The sequence below is a fragment of the Fundulus heteroclitus genome, chromosome 1, assembly GCF_011125445.2.
Source record: "Fundulus heteroclitus isolate FHET01 chromosome 1, MU-UCD_Fhet_4.1, whole genome shotgun sequence".
Classification (NCBI taxonomy): Eukaryota; Metazoa; Chordata; class Actinopteri; order Cyprinodontiformes; family Fundulidae; genus Fundulus; species Fundulus heteroclitus.
The window spans coordinates 34,610,713-34,637,320 of NC_046361.1; the positions used below are offsets into that span (position 1 = coordinate 34,610,713).

Sequence of the window (26,608 nt, forward strand, 5' to 3'; positions counted from 1 at the left end):
GATAAAACATGGGAGTGTTTTTTGAGAAAACATTTTGAAAAACCTTAAAGCGGGTGTCACAACCTTTTTGAAACTGTGATCTACTTCATTGGTGTTGTCACGTGAAGGGCTAACTTTACTGACCTTTAAACTAGAAGAGTCAGAGTTCACCTTAACTTTATGTAAAATAAATATATTTATATTTATATAGCTACACAAAAGTAAATACAAATACCCCTAATACCTTTGTAGTAGTTTTAATTCTCAATGCTTTTATTCTGAAGGCGATAAGCGGAAGTTTAGTGTTAGCCGCCTGGCTTAACGCGTTTGAACACAATGGTGTGAAACAGTCACATGCACTAGTTTCAACAAGCATTTCTTTCTGATTTTGTGAGGTTTTTTATTGGATTTAGATAAACTATTATAAGACCTCAGTGGCGTTATTCTGTTTACAGAGTCCGGCAGCGGGCAGGTGACAAAACATGCCTGAAATAAAAGTAACACCTTTAGGTGAGTAAGTAGCTCTTTAGCCTGTTAGCCCGAAGCTAAGCTAGTTCCGTCAACATTACATGTTCAACCTAAGTTGGACAACTTTTGCTCCGCTGAGGCTCTCTTGCTCTTTTTCAGCTCGTTCTGCATCTACATAGAAAATGAAATAATGTCAAAGTTTCATGTCAGTCAAGGTTTCCCTCTTGTTTGGTAGCTGAGTTGGCTCAGGATTGGAGGTTTGTAGCTTCTCGGTTTCTGTGTCTCCTGTCCAAGGTGCTGGACAGGATGTCGGTCGCAGCTGCATCCTCGTCTCCATCGGAGGCAAAAACATCATGCTGGACTGTGGGATGCATATGGGATACAACGACGATGTAAGTGAATCAGAATATTTAACAACTTACATAAACATAAAAAAAAAACATTAATACACATATTTCGTTTTAAACGTTCAGGCATCAGACGAGACAAAGCTCAGCCTAACATTGGGCACTGCCATGCTGATTGAAATCCTCCATAAAAATAGAATAGAATAGAAATACCCTGCTAATAGGGGCAAATAGAAGCATGTATATGTGCACGCAAAGTTAAAAAAACATAAAATTTAAAAAGTAAGAATAAGGGACTCCATAGTAGGGTCAAATTTACTGCATAAGATAAATAATATTACAAAATGGCATGTTCAGGTTTAAAATGCTGGTGAAGATTCTCAGTCATCCAGGTCATGGTCATTCCAAAAAAAGTAAAAAAACAAAGCAACTGGACTTGTTTTCCGTAGTTGAAGACGTTTCGCTTCCTCTCCCGGAAGCTTTCTCAGGTTTAAAGAAATGTGCAACATGTACACATATGTCTATACATAAGAAAACAAAGGCCGATCATTTAGGAAGGTAAACACATATTGTTTGTTGGAAGCAAGTATTATAAAGGCAAATGGTTGAAGAGAGGAAGGATCTGTGATCACGTTCCTTTGTGCACGTAGGATGTAGCAGTCTGTCTTTGAAGGAGCTCTCCAGTTCCATGCATGGAGTGTGGGAGACAATGTCCAAAAGCGATGTTATTTTTACTTAAGTCCTTGTGTCTCCCATCACCTACACTGATCGAGGGGCGCTCTGAGCACAGAGCTGGTATTCCTCAAGGGCTAAATGGTTCCTCTCAGATGTAGATAAGCTGCTGCTCTAACAAACAACATCATAAGATGGCTGATGCCACCGTAAAGTCAGAAAAGGCCTGCACCCAACGTGACCTCAGCCTCCTTAAAAGTTAGGGCCTGCTCTGATTCTTCCTGTAAAGCGCATCCATGCTATGACTCCAGTCCAGAATATTCTTCAGGTGAATACCGACATACTTATACGAGTCCATTGTGTCAATGTCGCTTCCCTGGATGTTCATTGGAGTCATTGTCTGTGCCTGTGGAAATCCACCACTAGCCCCCTGGTTTTCTCTGCATTGATCAGGACATTGTTCCACTGGCACCAGTCTACAAGGTCTTGTGTCAACTGTAGTCAAAGTCATCCTCACCCTCACACAAGGGTGAATAAGAACGGCGTCAGCACCGTTCCCCGCTGAAAAGTCCTCTGAAATCCTGACCGGATGTTATCAAAAGCCCTAGAAAAAAACAAGAACATGATCCATACAATGCTCCTGGGCTTGTCCAGATGGGTCAGAGCTTGGTGCAGAAAGTAGATAATGGCATCGTCTGACACAGGGCTGGAGAATATAGAAAAAAAGCATATCATGGGGAGGTGTAGGCCTAGTGGTTAGAACAGTGTGCTTGCACTGTGAGAAGGTTGCAAGTACCCGGTTCGATCCCCACAGCCTGCACCCTGGGTCTCTGAGCAAGACCCTTAACCCCTGATTGCTCCCCAGGTGCCGCACAGTGGCAGCCCACTGCTCCCCGAGGGGATGGGTTAAGATGCAGAAGTGAATTTCTCCATTTTGAGATCAATAAAGTTCAATTATTATTATAGCAATAAAATAGAAATCATATTTATCGATAATTATCGACAAAGAGGAGGAGGACTTAGGTTCCAACTCTCAAAAACTTACAACACAGCTATAAGGTTGATTCCCTCCAATTATCACCTCAATCCTCCATACAGGTGATCAACGCATCACTCCTGTAAGCCAGGCCAATAATGACCCCACCGACTCCTCATTGCAGAGGCGTGGACCAGTTTCGGTTTAATTTGCAGGCCAACAATGACCTTAATGACATCCATTACTAAGGGGTGGACCTGTTTCGGTTCAATTTGCATGTTATCTAAGCCATTACAAGGCCTTTGTTGGGCATTACTATACAATTTGCAACTCTACATTACTCCAAACATTTTGAATTCTGAAAGCTTTCTGGATAGGAGGCGAAATGTCTTCAAACTTCGGGAAAAAAGTCCAGCTGTTTTGTTTTTTTACTTTTTTTGGAAGTATCAACAAATTCAAAACATATATTTTAAGTGCAGCCATGGCCATGTTATGCTGTTGCTTAGCGACTTATTTTCAGATACAGAACACACAAATACTGGATTCAAACTCAACCCTTTATACAACCAACTTTTTGCCAAAACTACAAGTTTTAAAAAAAGAAAAAACAGTGCTCTCTGAAGTCTTTGAAGGGGGCGGAGTTTGTTGACGGAGTGCTCCAGGATCTGTGTTTGTGATTGGTTGGGAGGATGTAGCGACTGTAGTATTAACCTACATGGCTAGAATGCATAAAGAAGGAAAACGTTTATTCTATTGAACTTTCTATTGACCCTTTCTTTTCTATCATCAATATACGTCTATCGATTGATATATATCGTTATTGAATTGTTCCCAGCCCTAATCTGACATCAGGTTGGAGGTACTTACTTTACACTTATCGGTACCCTTGGTCAAGATGTGTAAAAAGCTATAAAATAAGTTAATATTTTACTACGGAAGAACATACAGTAGAAAAAAAACAACTGTTAATAGTTTAGCATCTAGTCTTTTGATTCCAGAAAAGAAAGAGATTTAAATGCAGGTAAACAAACAAATGAAAAATGTTCCACAAAAACGTGTATTCTGAGAAAAAAGTAAGAACATCTGAGTCATGACAAATATAAAAGGCTTAAAGTGAAGGTTAACAGGCCTTTGCTCAGTTTCTGTGAATACGTTTCAACACCTGTCTGGAGTCTCTGTCAGTTCTGTAGGTTCCCAGTTAAGCAACAAGGGGTTGGGGAGCTTTTTAAACACATGGAGCCGCCTAGCATTCCAAGTCAGATGTAAATGAACGACGTAGCTGTCACTCCCCTGGGTAACTATGACGGTCAATTGTTTGGCGTTAGTTGTTCAATTCAGAAAAGACCACTTGTGTGATTTCATTGAAATGAGTTTCAATGGCAGATTTTAGATGCTGGTAAACTGAAACCACCACCCTTTTTCACAAAAATGGCTTCCTCCACCCCTTTTTTCAAGCCATTGTCCTCACGATCTAAAAATCGAGCGTCATTATCATCATATGTGCTTGGCTCTTAAGGTGCGGTTGGACTGCTCAGTCTTGATCAAATCTGCTGGTTCTCTTGTGCTGGTCCATGCGTTTAAGCAGTTGTTGTTTGGTTTCTCCATTGTATAAGTCTGAGCAATCCTCAATGCACAGGACAGCAAACGCAACACCGTTCAGCTTTAGGTCTGCTCATCTCTTCCTGGGATGAATCAGCCTGTGTCGTGTTGTTAGGTTTAAAATTCACCCTTATGTTGTGTTTTGAGAAGAAACTCTGAAGAATCTTGGTCTTGTTGAGGTGGAAGGTTTCCTCTCCACTGTCGCTTCATGCATGCTTGGTATGGGGGATTGCTGCTAAGTCAGCGACACAATGCCAGCAACAGTCCTCTGTGGCTTCCTGCTCATCCAGGAGTAAATGCAGTCAGCAGGGTTTCCTTAGAAACATTTTTAACCATTTGAATAATAGACTGAATTGTTTGAATACTAGGATCAATTTAGACTGTATATACTTGACCTGGAATCAGTCTGCATGATTTGATTTGAGTGTTTTTTTGTTTTTTTTTTGTGAACATGTGAATTAGTTCTGGATGGATAAATTGAATTCAAATAATTTATAAGCATGTTTCCAATTCCTTGCTCAGCAGGAGGGATTGCTGCAAAATTAATGATGAAAAGCAACCAGCTGGGCTTCAAACTTTCTACCAACTCGAATAAACTGAATTATTCAGCATTGTGCTACAGCTGGAGTCTGTGAGAGAAAATTTTAATCTGTGTATATGACTGGATTTATTTCAATATATGTTTGTGGAGAAGAGTAAATCTCTTATCAGAGTGTCTGAGGAGATGTAATGTGGATTACATGACTTCCTGATTCCCTGAGCTACAGATATGACATGACCCAAAAGGCTTACCCTACAGAAGGTAATAACAGACAAATTTAATCAAAAGCACATTAAAAAAGATATGTTTTAGCTGGGCTTTAAAAGAAACCACTTAAGGCGGGCGTACACTGTACGAGTGTTAGCCCTTTTTGGGCCGATTCTTCAGTCGTGCGAGAATTTTTTGGATCGGGCCGAGTTTCAGCTTGACCCGGTGTCCTGCGTCGTGAAGTATACAGAGGGTAACGAGGGGCGATTGGCCTCTCACGACCACCTCCCGATCAGGAATCATATGGTCGGATGAAAATCAAACATGTTTGAAATCTAGTTGGCCCTCGTGAAGTGATTGTGAGCGTGTCCTGCTGTTGAACCAGAGCTACGAGCTGATCTCCCTCAACATCGCGCACTGCGCATGTGCAAACAAGGAAATTCTTCTTCTCAGACTAAAACAGAGGCGTGGAGAGAAGCATGACATCGGTACGTGTGATATGGAGTCAAACTACGGAGGAGCAACTCATAGAATTGCCAAGGCAGCGTGTTTCCTTCTTGTGAGCCTCATATTAATCGGCTTTGACACTTCCGTCTTTTTCTTCTTCTACTGTTAACATTTCGTCGTACAATTTGAGCTGTATATGAGTAAAATGATTGAAAATATGGTACAGTGTACGCCCGGCTTTAGTCTGTTGATCTCAGCGTCAGAGGAAGGAAGTTCCAGAGTCTTGGAGCAACAGGAGAGAAAGCTCTGTCTCCCTTGGTTTTCAGTTTAGCATGGGGGACAATCAGCAGGTCTTGACCACTGGACCTCAGAACCTTAATGGAGGTGTAGGGATGTAATAGCTCTGCGATGTACACTGATGTCTGTCCATGCAGAGCTCTCCAAGTCAAAACTATGATCTTAAAATACACTCTATAATAAACCGGGAGCCAATGAAGCTGCATAAGAAGTGGAGTAACATGACAAAATGTAGAAGTTCTTGTCAGGAAGCCTAGCTGCAGCATTTTGGACAGACTGCAACCGGTCTATGAAGGTTTTGGTAAGACACGTGTAGAGTGCATTACAATAATCCAGACGAGACGAAACAAAAGCATGGATTAAATTTTCCATATCAGGACGAGAGACGTTAGGCCTAAGTTTGGCAACGTTTCGCAAATGATAGAAACGGCAACGGACCAGAGATTTGACATGATTTTCAAGCATAAAGCCTGAATCAACGGTTATCCCAAGGTTTCTAACTCAGCCAAGGGGCCAAGAGGCTCAAGTATCTGTTTTATGTTATTTTCTGCTGCAAAGATTAATTTCTTCATTAATTAATGGAAGAAAACTCAGTCATCCAGCTTTTAATGAAATCCAGGCATTTTAGTTTGGACACTTCATTTGGAAGACAGGAAATGTAAACAGCAGCCATCTTGGCCCCAGCCATTATCTATAACAGTCAATAGATATCACTATTTTTATGTTTCTTTTTTTTGGAAGCACCCCAGTAAAAAAAATACAAAAACTTTTCTGTCCAGTCTGAGGAAATGAGACACAAGGGCAATGCCGCCTTTCATATATGGTGGAGGATCTGCAACATAATAGGCCTGTTTCTCTACTAAAGGCCCTGCTGTCTCGTCAGAGTGAGCAGCGTAACAGAAATAACAGCAAATTTCAAATAAATATCTCGTAGCTGATCAAAGAAAACTGAAAATGGCTCTTTGTTGGGTCCTTTCACAGGATAATGAATGATCATTGCATAAAAATAGTTCCCAACAATTTGGTGAAAATAAGTAATTGCAAAACAAGACTAACCATCTTTTAACAGAGACATTCGTTGTTCGTTCTCATTACAACCAATGTTGCTTTTTAGATAAACACTGAAACACTTTGTACCTCTTTTAATGGCCAGAGTTTAAAGATTTAACCATAACATGTTAAAACTTGTACTTTAGTTTTATTATTATTCAGTTCACTTCTTAGACTTCGTGCTGTACGCACTCTGTGCATACAGAACGAAATTTCGTTGCATACAGCTTGTAAATTGCAGTAAAAATTCAATTGAGTATGAGGTGCAGCAGTGATTTAAAAGTAAACAATTTAAATGTAGACAATGCAGGAGAAGTCACAGTGTACGGGTGAGTATTTTTAAAACCATTTGTATGTGCAGAATTGATTGTGCAAAGGCATTTGTGCAAGAATACAGCTTGTAATTGACAGTAGATTTAAAATACAGTATAAGATACAGCACTGATTTAAAAGTAAAACAATTGAAATGTAAACAATGCAGGAGAAAGTCACAGTGTACAGGTGAGTATTTAAAAAAAAAAACATTTGTATGTACAGGATTTGATTGTGCAAAGGGCATTTGTGCAAGAATGCATTTAAAAACTAAGAGTTCGGCAGCGTTTCTCTGGAAACTGTTATTCAAATGAGTCGATAGACATAAAGTATATATATTATATGGGCATTATTTTGTTTTTTTTTTATTGCAGAGGCGTTTCCCAGACTTTTCCTACATAACACAGAACGGGCGTCTGACGGACTTCTTAGACTGCGTGATCATCAGGTTTGTCGCGTTTGTCCTTAAAGCTGCTTTCATATGACCAATCTGGGTGTTTACCTGTGTCCTATCCGCTCTGACGCTCAGCCACTTTCACCTGGACCACTGCGGCGCCCTGCCTTACATGAGCGAGATGGTGGGCTACGATGGCCCGATCTACATGACCCATCCCACCAAGGCCATTTGTCCCATTCTACTGGAAGATTTCCGGAAGATCACCGTCGACAAGAAGGGGGAAACCAACTTCTTCACCTCGCAAATGATCAAGGACTGCATGAAGAAAGTGATTCCTTTGAACCTCCACCAAACTGTCCAGGTGCTGAAGTCACGTGTTCTCCAACTTTATCTAATCCCATCTCCTGCGCCAGCTGCTCGTCCCTTTTGATGGCGAAATCAAGCTGTTTCTGTTGTGCCGCCGGCAGGTGGACGATGAGCTGGAGATCAAGGCGTACTATGCAGGCCATGTCCTAGGAGCAGCTATGGTGCACATCAAAGTGGGATCAGAGTCCGTGGTTTACACGGTGAGTGTCGCCGAGCGTGAACTGTGCCGCTGTGCGCGTTTGCAATGACTGCATCCTCAGAGAAATCTCCTTATCTGTTTCAGGGGGACTATAACATGACGCCAGACAGGCATTTAGGGTAAGTTTGGTGGTTATGAAATGTTATATTTATACATCGCAGCACGGTCCTGTATTTGGCAAAAGGAAAGGATTTACCAAATAAGATAAGAGATAAGATAAGATAGGCTTTATTGATCTCACAGTGGAGAGATTCACTTGTCACACAGCGGCTTAATAAACAAAAGAACGAAAGAAGGTGCCAAAAGGAGGAAAAAATTAATAAGGTATATACAGTGTGTCATGAAAATGCTTTTCATGTTTTAGTTTCACATCTAGAGAAGCCTTCCTCGTGTCAAAAGGAGCTTTGAAAACTTAGTTTTTCTTAATTAACTCCTCGTATTAAAATCTAATCGTTTTAATATGTTAAAATTCTACACATTTAGATACAAAAACATGTGTCCTGGTTCTTATTAGAAAAGTTAGTCGATTTTAAAAGAGCCATTCGTGTTGGGATGGCTGAGAGGAATTTATAGACCATTAATGTCCTTCAGCTGGGATGTGATCAAAGTGTGCAGCAATCTCTATTATCAATGAAAAAAAATGGAGTATATAAGGGAGTTGGCATTTGAAGAAAGCATTAAAGTATATTATTTTCTGTCAATGATTTTACCTGTCCCTCGATTGATAGATCATTGTCTGATGTCTCCTCAATTACTTTTCTATTTGCCAGTAGCACAGAAGGCATGACCATTACTTAAATTTCTATTTATGCTTTAATTTCTCAGAAACATACCATTAGCGTGTGGCTTTAAGCAGAGACGCATCGATTTATTGCCCTTATATCAGAATCAGATGTTTTTGACCTGAAACAACTCTATTGGCTTTAACACTGAAAAAATACTGATTTTTCTCCCCCTTGCTCGTTAAATTAATTGCAACTAAGATCTTATCAGCCAACATTAATGCACTTTAATTTGTATTATTGCAAATCATCACTGAAAGGTTATAGAAATGTGCTTTTTAATATGAATTCCTTAATTTTCTGTTGGATTCAAAACAGCTACCTCTGTCAAAGCACAGAATGAAGAATTTTATTTATGTATCTGATAAAATATCAGTGTGAAAGTGTCTGGTAAGGGGGGTTGGTTTGTACCTCCCTCCCCTTTTAATATGTACACTACTTATGTAACACAACATCACAATTTTTTTTATTTTGTCCTTTTTTTTTTTCTTTTTTTAGCGTTCAGTATATGTTGTTACATGTTCAACATAAAAAAAACCTGCTGTAAACATTTGCTCTTTTACGTTGTCGTCTAAGAAAATTAACAACTTGAATCTGTGGTTAGATCGCAGAGTAATTCGATATCAACGAGGTTTTGTAAGGGTAAGGTTAATCTGAGTGTCATCTGCATAAGTAGGAAACAAGATGTCTTGTTTTCCCAGAGGGGAGTACATGGAAACCTTTGTAAGGGGAGATTAATGTTGGCAATAAAAGTGAAACTTTATTTGTCATTGCACACAGTTGGCAGAATCTCAACAAAATTGCAGTGGTTCTCAGGCCAAGAAATAAATTGAGCAAAGACAAAATGTTGTGTAAATTAAGCAATCTGAAATTCTGCATCATCACGTTATCTCATCTGAACTGAAGCACTGGCAAGACTGTTGTTTTCAAAATAAAAATAAGCTGCAGTTATAGTCAGATGCTACCCATTAAAAGGATTCAAAGCTATTTGTAAATCATTTTCATTAAATCAATTTAATTTTTATGTTTTTTTTTGTTTTGTTTTTTTAGGTTTGTCTTTATTGTAATCTGGTATAAAAATGCTGTTATTGCCTATAATAATTGTGAGGTTCAGCCTATGATTGTATAATTGGGCTTGTTTTTTTTTTTCTAGGGCCGCTTGGATCGATAAATGCCGTCCAGACATCCTAATATCAGAGTCGACATACGCCACAACTATCCGTGACTCAAAGAGGTGCAGAGAAAGGGACTTCCTGAAGAAAGTTCATGAATCCGTAGAAAGAGGAGGAAAGGTACAACTTAAACCTATTCTAATGCAGCATTTCCATGTGGTTTTCTTTTATTTCATGAACTTTCTGTGCCATTTCTGCTTTCACATTCTCTAGGTGCTCATTCCAGTTTTTGCCCTGGGTCGTGCACAGGAGCTCTGCATCCTCCTGGAAACATTTTGGTACAGTTGGATTTCGAAAGCGGCGTCGTAATCAAAGCCTGCAGCATTTTAACTCACAAAGTTTGTGCTGGAGCTGGAAAACTAGAAAACAAAGGCTGTGATGTGTGGAGATAATTACGTCCTGTCTCCTGATGTCAGAGCCAAAGCTTTATTCATTCACAAGGCTGTTTACGTTCCAGTTAAATAAATTAAAACCTCTCAGCATAAAGAAATTGTGCATGACTGCAATACAAAGAAGCAACGCTTCTGTGCGGACAGCTTATTATAGAAGATGCATTCCTCTTTCTAGGCCTGAAAGAATAATTGCATGATATTAACATTTTCTTTAACTAATTGGATCGCCTTCAATTCCCTCTCCACAGGGAGAGAATGAACCTAAAGGCCCCGATCTACTTTTCCACTGGCCTGACAGAGAAAGCCAATCATTACTACAAGCTTTTCATAACATGGACCAATCAGAAGATCCGAAAAACCTTTGTTCAGAGGAACATGTTTGAATTTAAACACATCAAAGCCTTCGACCGCTCCTATGCAGATAATCCTGGACCGATGGTAAGCCAGCGTTTCTCTTCAGGATGTTTCTGTGTTTTAAATGTTTCAAACTGCTGCAACATTTAAAAAAAAAAAAAAACTCTTTCAGGTGGTGTTCGCCACGCCAGGTATGCTGCATGCTGGCCAGTCTTTGCAGATATTCAAGAAATGGGCCGGCAATGAGAAGAACATGGTGAGTCCTCTATACAAGTGGGACGATTGTAGCAGTTTTGTTTTAATTTAACCAATCGATCTGCAGATTTCTGCAGACATTTTGTTCAAAAGTAAAAATCACACAAAAAATACTTTCTTTTTCATTGAAAAACATTTTCTTTTCACTCCACTGTTGCCTCGGTGCTGAGCTAAATGATCTCTTAGTCTGTCCTCTAGTGTCTTTGGCTTGTTTGATTTATTGCCTTGAAGCCAAGATTCTGCTTCTGAATTGTCTCATAATCTTTTTTTTTCCAAACAAATGGAGAAGGAGAAATTCATCCTCTTCGCCTTCAGAAACCTCACAGAAACCTGCGTAGCTGAATAATCGAGGAACTTATCATCACCCATGCAGCTTGTTCACATAAAAACGGGCTTTTTTACATAAACAATTTGATTTCTGGTTTCTGAAGCCCCAAACAATGAAAATCAACCTATTGGGGTGACTATTTAAGGTCGACCTATCCTCAGTCAAATTTTTGTTTTGTTCTTTTTAAACTGTTCTTTTTTGAGAAAGACAAAAAGGCCTGATTATTTGTTTGTATTTATGTTTTATATCCTCTTTAACTAACACCATAATGAATAATAATTACTGAATGACAACTAATCGCCTCTCTTTTCAGGTGATCATGCCTGGGTATTGTGTGCAAGGGACTATTGGTCATAAAATCCTAAACGGGCAAAGAAAACTTGAGATGGAAGGAAGAGCAACGGTAAGATTTTACTTTCCTTCTCAGCTAATTCACACCTTAAATAATATCCTCATAACTCATCTTTCTAATAAATGCTTTTGCTAATTCAAAGATGCAACCAGAAATAGGTTTTTGGAAATATTTATAATTCCTTCCAGAGGAAGAAGGATGAAGCTCAAAATATTATTTTCCGCAACATAATTGATCAGGTTAAAGTTAAATGAATAAAAATGCTGGTCTGGTCCTAACTAAATAGTCAGGAAACTGATGAATCCTCCTTGATATTAACACTTTTTGTGCTCCAGAGGAATATTATGTCCTTTCCAGAGCTAGTCTTAAAAAAAAAAAGGACACACGCATGTTCATTTTAACTTGCAGAAATAATTTAATTACAAGAAGGGCTAAAGAATTTCACCATAATGTTCACGTCTTCCAAACCTGCCTGGGGTTGGTGCAGCTGGACGTGAAGCTGCAGGTGGAGTACATGTCCTTCAGCGCCCACGCCGACGCAAAGGGCATCATGCAGCTCATCCGCATGGCAGAGCCTCGCAGCATGCTGCTGGTGCACGGGGAGGCCGTTAAAATGGAGTTCCTCAAGGGGAAGATCGAACAGGAGTTCAGTAAGTGCTGCTGAAACCAGCCTCAATGCTAACGCTCGCGTTTTTGGGTGGGGGCAGAGGGGATTTCCAGCCTGGCTAACGTTTACCACCTTTAAACGGCAGGTATAGACTGTTACATGCCAGCCAACGGGGAGACGGCGACCGTGACGACTAACCCCAGCGTTCCTGTGGATATCTCTCTCAACCTGCTCAAGAGGGAGATGGCTCTTGGAGGTTAGATTTTTATCTGGCGGTTTTTTGCTCAGCCTGCCTACAGAGTTTCGGGTTTGGCTTCACGTTTTAGATGGCCTTGATTTACCCGGGCCTGTGGCACACTGTACGTTCTCCCCCACCTCCATACAGTAACTTGACCCAGATCAGTTTGCGTAAAAAAAAAAAAAAAAAAAAAAAGTGAATCCCAGACAGATCATTTACATTAAGCATGAAATCATTGTTTAAGGTCATTTTAATATCACACAGCAGAAGCTTTTTTTAAAGAAATTGTGATGCAAACTGTTTCTTATTGATTTTTACATGATTAATATTATAAACGCAACAATATTGCATCCAGTAGTTTCCACATTTATTAGTACTGCGGCTGAAAACTTTTCATAATTTGTTGCAAACAAATCTGACTTTTACCACAGGAGCATCATTTCACACATAAATTATATAAATGTCCATCCTTCAATTTGAGTATTTTTCATAGTAATGTTTTACATTAAGAAATAAATGTTTTTCTATTTCCATTGAGGAATGTGCAGCTTTGTTTGGTGAACCACTTCTCTGTGGATTATTTCTGAGATAAATGTTCTGCTGAAAGAGCAACCTGCTTTTGGTTTTATGGTGGAGACCTACACCTCCAAGAGATTTAGTTTTAAATTCTGATTTTTTTTTTTAAATATCATGAAGGCATGCTCTCTAAAAGTGAAACAGTCTCACAGCATCAAACATCCTCCACATATTCATCTTTGTCTTACGCCAAACCCACACACAGTTTATTTTTTGCCATTAGACTTAGTCTTGTGGAGGCAGATTCGGAATCCATTCGGTGATTTTTATTTTTGCAGTTTGCATACACTAAATGCAAGTTTCTAATCTGCACGCAGATGTCAAACACAGCTGCAGCCAGAAGGTCAAACGACAGATTGAAGAGGATGTGAGGCTTAATTCGCTGAACAAATTTCAACAAATTTAGCAGTAGTTTTAGTTTTTTACTTTTGTGATGGTCGGACAGAAAAAGGCTTTTTTTTAAGTTTATCTAAATGGGCATAGAATCTAATTCAATATAACAGAACAATAAGTAAGTCGAATTTTCCATCATATGCAATATAGAAATAATAAAGTATAGAATATTACAGGAAATAATTATACTGGTAACCTGTGAAATAAAAAAAATTAACAACTCAACTCTTCAACTTCACCCCCTTGACCAGTCCCTTACTGTGCTTTAGAAAAAGTGTTTTCTCTGAAGGAGACTCTTAAGGCTACATTTACACTGCAGGTCTTGATGCTTAATTCAGATTTTTTTTTTTTTGCTGAAATCAGATTATTTTTAAAAATAAAAAAAAAAAAATATTAAATGCGATCCTCATCATACTGCTGTCTGAACAGTTCAAGGCCGCAAAGCAGATAACAGAAGGAGACGTCACGCACCAGCCCGCCGTTCATGGAAATAATGGTGAATGTACGGTAATTGTTTCGTAAAGTGTTAAATAAAATTTCATAAAAAAATAAAAAAATACCTCCAAAAAATAAAAACAAAACACAGATACAGGCTGGCATCTCTCCTTGCTATTATTAGAAAAATGCGGAGGATATAGAGACCGCATCATAGCAAGATGAAATGAGGTAAATAAAAAAAAACGGTCTTTTATGGAGCACTGGCTGCTGCTACTGTGTGGATGTGTAGTGAGAGACGTGAAAGACAGGAAAAAATGCGACATGACGTTTCAGACTGCGGACGCTTTAAAAAATATCTGATCCGTATTCGAATTAGTAGCACATATGGAAGTGGCACAAATCAGATTTAATTTTTTATTTTTTTTGGGTGTTCACATATGAAAAGCACGTATATGGATTGCATGTGGGTAAAAAGATCGGATTACGTCGCATTTTCCTGCAGTGTGAACGTAGCCTAAGTGACCCAAAAATGTCACTTTTGAAGATTAATGAAGATTAATTACTTTTTACCTCAACGATTATTTTCATTTAACACATTTTTGCTTGGGGATTCAGTTTTTAGCCATTCCTCGTTTTTTTTTTTTTTTTAACAGTTTTCACAACTATCGTATACAAATAAAAAAATCTGTTATGTAGTTTATTTGTGTTTAAATTCTCCTGTCTCTCTTTTTTTTGAAGGCCCTCTGCCTGATCCTAAAAAGCCTCGCGCCATGCACGGAACGCTGATCATGAAAGAAAATGTAAGTTTTCATATTACTGGATCACAGTTTGCACTTAAAGCTTTTTTTTTCACAGCAAAGTCAGTGATGGACACCTCAATAACAAACAAGCTCTCTGTTCCTGAAGGGAGTAAGGCTTAGATAGTAAATAACAAATTTTTCCCATGATGATTTGAAAAAAAAAGCATATTTTAGCATTTACTACTACTGAGATTATTGAAGCACTATTTCAGAATACTTTGCAGCAATGTAAAAGTCAAATCTTAATGCGTTACACCTTTTTAGTTAATGGAAAAAACAACTATTAGATGTAACCATAGTCAGCATTGTGTTTTTTTAATATTATAATTTTTTTAATTAGGTATATTAATACTAAATGTTAAAATTAATGTATTCTGATGCCAGTTTCCATGTACAAAGTGGTGCAGATTTAAAGTTTTTGGATGAATTTTTTTTTTCAGTTTCACTCACAGCTGGAGTTTTTCAGAAAGATAAAATTTTTAGGTTTATTTATTTATTTATTTTTCCCAGAAATCTGCTTGAACTTTTATATCTTAACGAATTCAGCTGTGTTTACATTCAAAATGTCAGCTGTAGTCAGGATGCAGCTGCTTTACACCTGTGGAAAAATATGGATTAAAATTGAAAATGGCAGCCAGCCTTAATTAAAGGGCTGTTAGCTTGTCGTACCTAATAAACCGGCGTCTGAGTGCATCTGTTGTTGGTTGCCTTATGGAGCTTCTGTTGCATTCATCTCGTTACTGTTTTTACTGTTTTTTTTCTTTTTGCTCGTGTCTTTTTGCTGCAGAGCTTGAAGCTGGTGTCGTCGGAGCAGGCCCTGAAGGAGCTCGGCCTCAACGAGCATCAGTTACGCTTCACCTGCCGCGTGCAGCTCCAGGACCCGCACAGCGACTCCGACACGCTCCACAGGATCTACTCGCACCTGAAGAGGTCAGAGCTCTCCTAACCTCGCCACCTCCAACTTATAGTTCTGCTTTATTTAGCATTTCACCCTCACCCCTAACGTCTGTCCTGTTTTTATGTTTCCTCTGGGGTCTAATAATTTACATTTCTTTGCATGTTTTTTTTTTGTTTGTTTTTTAGTGTGCTAAAAGATTACACCATCCAGCATCTCCCTGACGGAACAGTCATGGTGGAGTCCATCGTCATCAAAGTCTCCTCTTCAGCCGAAGACGCCAACACCAAAGTCCTGCTGTTATCCTGGAGTTATCAGGTACAGCAGCATCATTTACTGTTCAAACTAACACTTCAGGTCTTCACTGCCCTGTTTCTAACAAAAGGCCAAAATAAATATAACCTTTCTATTAAATTAACTTACGAGGTTTATTGTTGCTCGCTCGTACTCCGGACGCCGCCTGCCTAAAGGCTCCCACATACTCGGGCGTACTGCGCTCATATACTGTGAGCTTGGCGGATGTTTTATTTCTTGTGGTAAATTCCTACAATTCCCAGACTTTCTGCCAGTGGAACGAAGCAGCGTGACGGATGGTGAAATGAGACTAGCTAGCTGAGCACCTAGAGCCGTTTCTTTTCCAGCAGGCTCCCGCCTGTCAGTGAGAACAGAGGGATTGTGATGCTGCATCCTGGAGACCGCCTGCTTGGAGCAGCACAGTGTATCAAGCTCGGTGTCACAAATAAAACAGTTTGGTGTGAAGACTTCTTGCCGCCGAGAAGTTTATAGTGTGACACCGCAGTCTTGTAGACAGCTCTTGGGGCCAATCAGACAAGTGCAGTGTACCGTAATGATCCAAATATCCATTGAGCGGCGCGGCTTCGTTGCTAACCGTGCACATATGACATCATCTGCCTACTCTGATTTCTTTTGTATTTTTATTCTTATTTTTTCTCATTTTCTTTTTGATCAATTCTATATATGAAGATACACTGTATATAACTGATGCACCTTTTCCTACCTTTGGCACCTTCTCCTGACTATTGATTGACTATTGAGCCGATGTGACAAGTGAATTTCTCCAATGTGAGATCAATAAAGCCTATCTTATCTTATCTTAACCAAAGTCATACTTACACATTGTAACAGATTTTTGAGCGCATTGTACCACATAAAATCAGCCAGTAAGCACAACGGTAATCATATATATATAAGGCGCACCATCAATTTATCAACTATAAGGCCCACTTAAAATTTAAGGATTTTAAGTGGGCCTTATAGCCTTAAAAATACGGTAAAACAATGCTGTCTCCTATCTGATCCATCCATCCATCTATGCACGCTTATCCCTCATGGGGTCGCGGGGGTTGCTGGTGCCTATCTCCAGGAGTTCAATGGCCGAGATGCGTTGTACACCCTGGACAGGTCGCCAGTCTGTTGCAGGGCAACACAGAGACAGACAGGACAAACAACCATTCACACACACACACTCACACCTAAGGAGAATTTAGAGAGACCAATTAACCTAACAGTCATGTTTTTGGACTGTGGGAGGAAGCCGGAGTACCCGGAGAGAACCCACGCATGCACAGGGAGAACATGCAAACCATGCAGAAAGACCCAGGGCTGGAGTCGAACCCAGAACCTTCAACTGAAATGGTTGTTTTAAAGAGCTAAACTAACTTTAAGAAAATGTTCATGTTTTTTTTTTCTTTATATTTTTCAAAAATTTGACAAACAGATAAGATGTTTAAAATATTTCAACATTTCAAATTTAAAATGCTTGTCAGTTTTTGTCTACCTTTTATAATTATTTTGTATATTAAACAGCAGCGTTAAAATGCAGCCGTGTAAATGAATCCAGAAAACAAAGCCACTCTCCACTCTCCTACGTCCTGTTATCCCTGTTTGTGCTTGTGGTGTGTAATCGTCAGTCACGTCACATCTTAGTTCCTTTTATGGAGGACAAAGAAACCTTTCCTAAAAAGGAATAAATCACAACCCTTGGTTAAAACAAAAGAAAAGTTTTGGTTTCACTGATTCATTGTTTAATATTGAACAGGGGCTCAACACTGAGTCAGCCTTTCAGGTAAAGAAAGCTGCTTCTTCTGCCTCTCAAAGCCTGTTTGTAACATTTCAGGGTCTGTAGTGAACAATAACGTTGACACTGTAAAACTAAACCCAAATGGTTGGAGCAATCATGCCTAGATCTGAAGCTGTAAATAGAAAATTAAAAATATAAGATCCCATCACCAGAGATCCACCAGAATTACGCCCCAATCTCCGTTTGCGCAGCGGCACATTTGGACTTTAGGTTGATACAAAGATCCTTTATGTTTCAGGAGGTGTTAGAGAGCGTATAACATCTGTTGAGATCATTTGTACGGAGTAAAATAAAGGCGAAATAAAGTTTAATCGCTATACGTTGACTTGTGCAAAAGTTCGTTTTAGTTCTGCCTGCTGGCTTGATTTTATTTGAATGCTCCAGTCCTGCAGCAACATGCAGCTTATAGCTCTGGATCTGCAGGAGAACCAGGGGAATCGGCACAGCAGAAATGGCCGGCTCTAGACATTATGTGTCCCTTTGCAAGAATACGGTTTGGTTTACGTCCCTCACCAACCGTTAATGTTAATGCACAACAGCTATTAAAGCTTTAATTACGTGAATGAACTGTTCTGGCTTTGATACATATAGAAAACATAACTAGATATTGGCCTTTGCAACATGTATTTGCTATGTAAACTGTATTTATTATCAAATATATTTTATTGTTCAACCTTTACCATAATTATAGTAATAGTGTTTTGAAAAGCTTGTAATATTGAACAGTATTGGGGTTCTTTTTAAAAAGGCAAACCTGCATTCAAATTAAGTCTGTGTTTAAGATTAACAGTTTAAATTGTTTTCTTTTGCTGTGGAGTTTTAGAAATGTTTGCAGGTTTAGCTGTTTTATTGGGACGGTGAAGATAGACAATAGACGTGTGTTCATTTGTTAAAGATAGGGATTGAATCTATTTGCTGTACAGTAAAAGAAAAACATGTCGCTGCAGCAGACAACTACTTGACATTTTCAAAATGGCAAATGATCAAGTAGAGATTAGGGCTTGGTAAAAATAAGAGGTTGCTCTGAACTTATAGGTCCTCTACAGCTTCAGCCATTCAGTAGGAGAGCCAATGGAAACCCGGAAAAAAAAAAAAAACACAACTCACCTCTATATCATAGTGTAGAAAACGTGGAATCCGTATTCACGCTGTCTCCACTCCTTTTAATCAACACCTTTTCTTTTTCTAATGTTCTTTCTCTGTTAACATTTGTCCACAAACTATCGCCTTCATTGTTCCTCGTCGGCCATGTTTATTTACTCTGGACTCCCGTTTAATCTCGACAGGTTTCATATCTGAATGATCCTGAGTTAAATCTGTTTGTGTGTGCCGTCTGACTGAACACCACACACTGGACAAGCAAACCTGTTAGGTCTACAGTTTTGTTATTTTTATCAAAAAAATTGTAACATGATAGAAAAAGACATGATACCAAAAACAAAGTTAATGAGGAGGGCTTTCTTGGGGATTATAAATTGTTTCAATTGAGCGTCCTAATAGGTTCCTGTTTTGTTCTATTTGTTTTGTATATATTCAATAACTTGCATCCCTAATTGGAATATTATTGGAAACCTTTATTTCAACTCCTCCATTCATGAGGAGAAACGCTTTATATAGCTTAAATATATATTGACTGATGTTGTCAAGCAGATATTTAACAGTCAGCTGTGATGATTTTGTGCTCAGAGCTAATGAAAACACATCTAAGATTAAAGTATTACATCAGACCTATGAAAAAAAAAAACATTTTCTATACTGCTCCTCCCTAAAAAAGGGATGGGCTAATTGTAGAGGACAAATTCAATTGGAATGTACTATATGTTGCAATGACATATAAAGATGATTATTAATAGAGGTTTGTTTGCTGTCGGCCAGCCGGTATTTTTGGCCGATGTTTACGTTTTCTTTTTGTTTCGGTATCGGCCGATACGTGCATATGTCGGCCGATCCATTGGCGCCTTCAGCAGCCATGCGTTGACGTCGCGTGAAGCGCATACAGAGAGTGGCTGATAATGTAAGACTGGTTGTAAGACTTTAAGTTTTCAATTTTTATTGTATTTTTAACTGTCTAATTTAGATGTATTTGCCCTTCGAATGTCTGCCTCTGTGTATGTGAGCGGGATGAAACGGCTTCTGTTTGACTCGAACGGGCTTTCACATTCACTCTGCCACTGAAACTCGCATGTCAACGTTGTTGTTTTTTTTTTTCTGTTTTTTTTTTTGCTTGCAAATGGTGGTCTAGCTGCTTAAAGTTGGTATAAAGCTCCTTTCCCAGACCACGTCTGATCTCCGGCTGCCCATTGCTGCGTGAGCGCGCATTGACATGGAGAAAAATGTATGCACATGAAGACAATCACCAATAATAGAAAATAATGTCCATGTGAAGCGGTGGTCTGTCTTTTTTCTCCTCCACCTCACTGTGACTCACTGTTTCGTTTAAGAGTTACAGCACGGGTTATTTCGGTGCAACTTTTCTAATTGAAGCTCATTGTCAACGTCAGCTGGTCTGTGTGCTGGTCGTTAGCCGCACTTGTGAAAGAGCGGTGTAGCTACAGCAGCCTTAAACGTGCGTCTTCCTCTCTGCATATGTCTCTGACAGTTTCCTTCAGGCCAGTTAGAGCATCATAGATGGGATAGTAAAACATGGTCACTTTTTTAAGTAGAAACAAATAACAGTTTAATATGTGAATCAAACAGAAAATGTTCTCAGGAAGGTTGTTCGCATTGATGACCGGGTGTAAAAAAACAAACACCAACATTGTTCACATTTTAAATTCTTTTGGTTAAGCTGCTGTTTAATAAATGTGCTCAGGATGTAAATTTGCACTACAAAGGGCTTGTGCTGCTACATGAAGTGCACAAACATTTAGGTGTTTGTTTATTCTTTTTATTGTTATATATTTAAATGCTCTACATTGTTTGCTGTCCATTGTTTATATATTTTGAATTTTTTTAAAGGGGGTTTGCAGAAGTTTGGATTTTTTTCTTTTTCTTTCTCATACATGCCTGACATGTAAAATGAGTTTTCCTCTGTTTAATGCAGTTGCCTCAATAGGCAGTTCATGAGGTCAGGGTCTTGTTCTCTGGGCGCTCTCGCTCACCTGACTACTGTTTTGAGTCTCCGTCGTCATTGAAGCATTAGCGAGTGAAGTTGAGCTAACTTCAATATTTATAGCTTTCTTACCTCAGAAGACATCACACCTCTAAACAAAGGAGCTGTGCAGTCGCAGCAGCAGATGCTTTTCCTCTTCTCCCATGCACAACACTGGTGTCATTTTAACTTGTGGCCTGAGGGGGGAAACTTCTGCAAAAACTCTGGAGCTTGTGTTATACTCATTTTAATAAGGTTTTTTTTTCTTTGTTTAAATTGATACTTGTGTAACATTTGTTATCATTGTGTCATTATTATCTTGTAAATGGAAGATGAAAAAGCAACATCTGCTTCAAGAATGGACCCAAAACAAATCGGCCCCACGTATCGGGTATCGGTTTGCCTGACGTCAAAATAATCGGTATCGGCATTAAAAAAAACTGTATCGCTCGATTTAGAATTATTAATAGTGAAATGTATGTTTAATTGCTGTGATTTTCAAAGGGTTTCAAAAGTCTAACCCTAACCCATAATTACAATTTATTGAACATAACTGTATAGAGAGTGAGAGAACGCTTTTGAAGCGGCGCCCCCTCCAGCAGTTGCCGCCCTGGGCAGTCACCTGTACGGCCAATGCGAAGAGGCATTTATAATTGGTGCAGTCATGTGACGTTTATTTTTGGGAAATATTAATGCTCAGATTTGTGTGATTGAGAGGTTTCACTGTGTTGCTCTATTGAGCATGTTGTAGAAATTATTATTATTATTATTATTTTATATATTTAATCAGGACAGTGCACATTAATGAACAATCATGTACTCTTGTACAGATTGTAAATGAGCCAGATTATAGCATAGATGCTAATTTACATCTGTCGTCCTGAGGCAGGAACAATAAAGAAACAACAACACAAGATAACAAAATACAATATTAGTCAAAATACTAGACACACGTTCAAACAATGACATTACAAAAAATAAAATTAGTGAGTGCATGACTGAGAACTTTTAAGAAACTGTTTAAGGTGCTTTTTAAATGTGCAGTAAGTGGGACATTCCCTAACGTTTGTTGGGAGGCTGTTCCAGAAGTGACCCCCTCTGACGGATAGAACAGTTTGTCCAAAGGTTGTTCTTCTGTGGGGGATCTCTAGGTCCCCTACTGGAAGAGGCTCTGGTGCAGATACGTCTGCCAGGTCTAATGTAGGTAGAAAGTGGAGGTGGGGCTAATCCATTCAGACTTTGTAAATTAAACAACTATTTTTAAAATGGATAAAATTTTCAAACTTGAGCATATTATATTTTTCCAAAATGTTACACTGATGAGGATATCGGCCTCGTTGTTGAAGTCTCAGTGCGATCAAATTGAGGCCCACGCTCTTTGTCTTGTTGGTTTAGAGCAGGAGGGAAAATACACGTCGATAACCAGCGTTTAACCACTGGGGACCACATACCCATAGGGTGTATTACAGTTCTTCAGTGTTAGTTCCTGTTGCTGTCATGAGCTAAATTTAAATCGTGATTAAATGCTCCCACGCTAATCAAACTTGAGACACCTGTAGCTCAGAGAAATGTCGGGTTTGTTTTACCACTATGAACCGCTGCTACCAGTGAGGCTGGGATTCGTCCGAGGTCCTAAACATTCACGAACAATTTTAGGGACATGAAGGCAGCAGCAGGGGAGGAACAAGCCACTTGATCTCAGAGAATATCAGAAAACTGATTTAAAAGTCGAGCACAAGAGCAGAGCTTCATGTCTGCCACGTGCAGATCTGAGTCGACTCTCTGCGTGACAGCAGAATGCCGAGAGAGCGGGATGATTTATCTCGAGTGAATGCGGTCCTGGTGGTGAGAGGTTTAACTGTGCTGAGTGAAAGTACTCGTGTGGGTGGACACGACGAGTGACAACTCCGCTGGAGACAAACATTAAACAGTGAGGTCGGAGTTTCCGTGGCCTCTTGTTCCACGTGCGACGCATAGGGCAAGGGGGGGAAAACAGAAGCCTTAATGTTATTTTCTGCCCCACTGTAGGTAGATGTCTGCTTAAATAAAGAAGCCAAAATAAAAAAAAAGGTATTTGAAACAGAGAGAAGCAGTATTTAGTTCCTATGCTCCACTGATCTGGAGCAAACTTCCAGAAAACTATAAAAGTGCGGAAAGCCTGAGTTCCTTTAAATCAAGATTAAAAACACATTTGTTTAGGATTGCCTTCGACTGTTCTAGTTAAACTGTTTTACTGAAACATCATTAAATTTGTGGTCCAACTGTTTTTAATGTTTGCTTTTAGTTTCTATTCTACTTCGTTTCTACATTTTGTTCCTACTTGCTTTTATTCTGTTTTTCTACATGTATTTTAATATTGTAAAGCACTTTGCATTGTCTCTGTACTGAAATGGGCTATACAAATAAATTTGCCTTGACTTGATTCAAGACAGTAAAAGAAGATAAAAAATATACTTTTTGAAGTGTATTTATTTCTGCTTCTCAAGAATTTTGTTTCATTTCAGTAATTGGTAAATGGATTAGCTACACACACTGACAAAATAAAGTGTTTTTATTTCTTTAAATTCAGATAATTAAGGCTTACAACTGATAACAAAACAGTTCAGATTCACATAAACTGATTATTATACAGTAAATTGAGATACACCTATGTAATTTTCATACAATCTTCAAATAATTCTCAGTTCTTGATTTGTTGTTCCCCCCTAACACCTGTTTTGTTGCGTAATCTCTGCTTTTCCCTTTTCTCTTTATTTCCTTATCAGGATGAAGATCTGGGGAGCTACCTCTCATCTCTGCTCAAAAAGGGCCTTCCAACTTGATTCTGCTGGTCATTTGTTTTAAACTGTAGTCACTTGAAAGGACCCGAGTGTCCGTGACAACTTTCTGTGTCCTGGTCCTCAGCGCAGAGACCGTCAGCTGTCTTCTCGTCAGCGTTGATGCTGGAGCTGCTTCCTTTCCTTAGCAGGAAAACAGCGACAACTCCAAAGGCTCCTCTCCTGCTGATCGGACGACTGAAACTTCCAGACAAATTCAGATTTTTCATTTTATTTTATTTTGAAAGATGCCACCACGATAACCCGTTTCACAGAACAAGCTCCACTCTGCGATATTGTAATTATATACCCAGTGTTTAAGTTATTTACAATTGTGTATTTACATCTACAGTAGGTTTAAAATGTGTAAACACCCCTGTTACAATGTTGGGTCTTCATGACAAGGGGAAAAAAAACAGGACCTCTGTGATTCATTTCGAAACTTCTTCGACCTTTAATGTGATATACTGTATATCCTGTACATTTTAGCTGAAGACAAACCCATAACAATAAAACGTGGAGTGCTTTCATCAGTTTGTACCTTTTTTGGTTGAATTAACCTTGGATTCTATTTTAGCTTTCAGTTTGCAGGAGTTTACACCTCCCATGGATAGTAGGGAATCTGAATAAGCAAATTTGTTATTAACTGAATTGGATGTCTTTCTAAAATTGATCAAAAGAAAAGATGGAAAGTGGTCAGTGAGGTTGACAGAAGGCCTGTAGCAACAATAAAGGAGCTGCGGGATTTTTCTTAACAGCTACTGGTTATTTTACATTTAACAGTTATGTATTTTTTGTGGCATAAATAATTGGTAAATTGTCAAAATCAAAGTATTTTTTCTTAAAACATTTAGGCCTGGTTAAAGGCTACAAAAAATGTCTAGGAGAATGTTTTATGGTCTCATGAAGTCAAATAAAACTTGTGACGATACAAAAGTTGTTGTTTTTTGCAGAAACTTAACCAAAAGAAAACCTGACCATACCCATAGTAAAACATGGCGGTGGCAGAATTATGCTTTGGGGTTACTTTAGTTCAAATGAAGGTTTTTCGCCAGGGTGGATTAAATAACCAAAAACCGGCGAGTGTATGTCTGCACGCTCAAGATAAAGAGGATTTCATGCAGAAAGAAACAAAGAGTCCGGAAACAAATCTGATGGTAAATCTGCGGTCAAGAGATGTCCTTATTATGTGACAGATTTGCCAAATGTACGGTCAGTATTGATTGTTTTTTCTGGTTTACGGATCACATTAGAAAGTCGAAAGAGTTTGGAAAAGATTTCCGTTCTAAATTTTTACATAAAACAAATACCTTGATTTTTACAAGATTCTTTGTACATTTACAGTTGAAGGCGCCGCGATCCCCCTCAGGTCAGCGAGATGGTGTAGACGCCCCTTCTCCTGCTCACGATCCCCCACAGCCATGTCCTTTTCAGGTGCTCCCACCTGAAGTGGCTGGTGCTCATGTAGTAGAGCATGGGGTCCAGGCACGTGTTGAGGATGACGAGTGCCATGGTGACCCGCCTGGCGTTGTAGATGAACGCCCGGGCGGAGCAGCTCTGGATGATCTCCAGGCGCTGCAGGAGGTGCAGCAGGTAGACCACGTGGTTGGGCAGGAAACACAGAAGCGTGATGGCCAGGATTGTGTAGATGACCCGCACCGCCTTCTTGGCTGTTTTGGTGCCGATCAGTGAAATGCGGTTGGCTACCAGCGGGTAGCACACCAGGATGACCATGGAGGGTAACAGGGAGCCAAAAACCAGGCTGACTATACTGTACGTCCTCAGGCGCTCCTTCCACTCGCTGCTGGCAAAGTTCTCGAAGCAGCTCTGCACCATGGAGTCATCCCTCCACACGTCCCTCCTCTCCAGCGGACCCATGAGGATGAAGATCAGTATAGCCAAGCCGCCGAAACCCCACAGCACCACACTCACCACCAGAGACCATTTGGGGCTCCGCATCCTCAGATAGGTGTGCGGATGCACCGTGGCCATGTAGCGGTCCACGCAGATGCAGGTCATGAAGCAGATGCTCATGTAGATGTTGGCGAAGTACAGGGTCCCCGTGACGAGACAGGTGAAGTCTCCGAACACCCAGTTGTTGCCGTGGAGGTGGTAGTGGATGCGGAAGGGCAGCGTGCAGAGGATGAGGATGTCCGCCACGGCCAGGTTGCTGATGTAGACGCTGAAGGCCGTGCGAGGGCTGATCCTGACGGTGAAGAAGAAGAGCGCCGCCAGGTTTCCCGGCAGGCCTACGACCAACGCCAGGATGTAGACCGTCGGGAAGAGGTAGTACTGGAACTCTGCGTCAGGGTCGGTGCAGTTTGTCTGGTTCATTGTGACAGATGTGGTTCTTTTCAGAACTTTTTTTTTTTTTTTTGAAGAAGAAGAAATGTAACTTGATTTCCAGAAATCAGCGTCTCCTGTAAGCGAGGCGAGACAAACAATGTTTCCATTCAGTTTTTTCCACTTTGACTTTCACACAACAGCTTCACCAGTCCGGGAAAGGAAAAGGAAAAAAAAAAAAAAAAACATCCTATTAAATGTTTCTTTTATCATTTTTATACAGGCTTTAAAAATACAGTCAAGACTGAAAATAAAACTCATTTAAACAACAAAACGATATGATTGTATCTTCAGGGTCGTTTCAGGACTTGCAGTGGCGAAAAAGAGTGAAGTGAAACGAGGCTGGAAAGCACCAACCTCAAGTATAAAACAAAAGTCACGCTTATAAAACACTATTTATATTTAATATGTTCTAAATACTTCTAAAGATTCACAAAAAACTTTAATCCGGGCTTAATTTTGTTAGTTTATCAGATCCGGCCAGCTTTCAGATTCATTATCACGTCTTCAACTAATCTGTCGGTTTAGCTCAAGTAACATTTAAAACATTTTAGAAATTGGGAGACATAAAGGTACTTACTTGGGTCTCTATGACATCAGGGTCCACAAAGCTCCACCGTAGCTTCAGAAGCTCGATAAGATCTGCTGCTGCTCTAAGTGCAATATGAGCATAAGCTGCTGCTGCATGTTTTTTTTTTGTTTGTCTGATGCAGCTTCCTGTTTCTCTGTGAAGACGTAGAGTTATGAGTCAGAAATTGTAGTACCTGAAGAGCCTACACACCACCCACAGCAGCATATTGAAATGTGTTTTGTTTTTA

The 26,608-nt window shown here is 39.5% G+C and overlaps 2 protein-coding genes across 2 annotated transcripts; one reads left to right on the forward strand and one right to left on the reverse strand.

Moving 5' to 3' along the window:
* The first annotated feature begins 461 nt into the window (after positions 1-461).
* On the forward strand, positions 462-23,977 carry ints11 (integrator complex subunit 11). Its single transcript, XM_012875526.3, has 17 exons — positions 462-489; positions 742-839; positions 7,270-7,343; positions 7,425-7,653; positions 7,760-7,858; positions 7,942-7,976; positions 9,793-9,931; positions 10,025-10,089; positions 10,452-10,641; positions 10,730-10,813; positions 11,454-11,543; positions 11,980-12,142; positions 12,245-12,355; positions 14,483-14,544; positions 15,332-15,474; positions 15,628-15,757; positions 23,397-23,977. The coding sequence occupies exons 1-17, from the start codon at positions 462-464 to the stop codon at positions 23,451-23,453; spliced, it is 1,797 nt and encodes a 598-aa protein (XP_012730980.2). The 3' UTR covers positions 23,454-23,977.
* Positions 23,978-24,731: 754 nt separating this feature from the next.
* LOC105935226 (lysophosphatidic acid receptor 6) lies at positions 24,732-25,796 on the reverse strand. Its single transcript, XM_012875527.3, has one exon. It carries the CDS (start codon positions 25,779-25,781, stop codon positions 24,813-24,815), a length of 969 nt encoding a protein of 322 aa, XP_012730981.1. The 5' UTR covers positions 25,782-25,796; the 3' UTR covers positions 24,732-24,812.
* Positions 25,797-26,608: the final 812 nt, after the last annotated feature.

Excerpts from the sequence above, each read along its gene's own strand:
- ints11 (XM_012875526.3), top strand. The coding sequence starts at position 462 with ATGCCTGAAATAAAAGTAACACCTTTAG. Across the intron at positions 490-741 it reads AATAAAAGTAACACCTTTAG|GTGCTGGACAGGATGTCGGT; the intron begins GTGAGTAAGTAG and ends CTCCTGTCCAAG. Across the intron at positions 7,859-7,941 it reads CAGAGTCCGTGGTTTACACG|GGGGACTATAACATGACGCC; the intron begins GTGAGTGTCGCC and ends TATCTGTTTCAG.
- LOC105935226 (XM_012875527.3), bottom strand. The coding sequence starts at position 25,781 with ATGAACCAGACAAACTGCACCGACCCTGACGCAGAGTTCCAGTACTAC.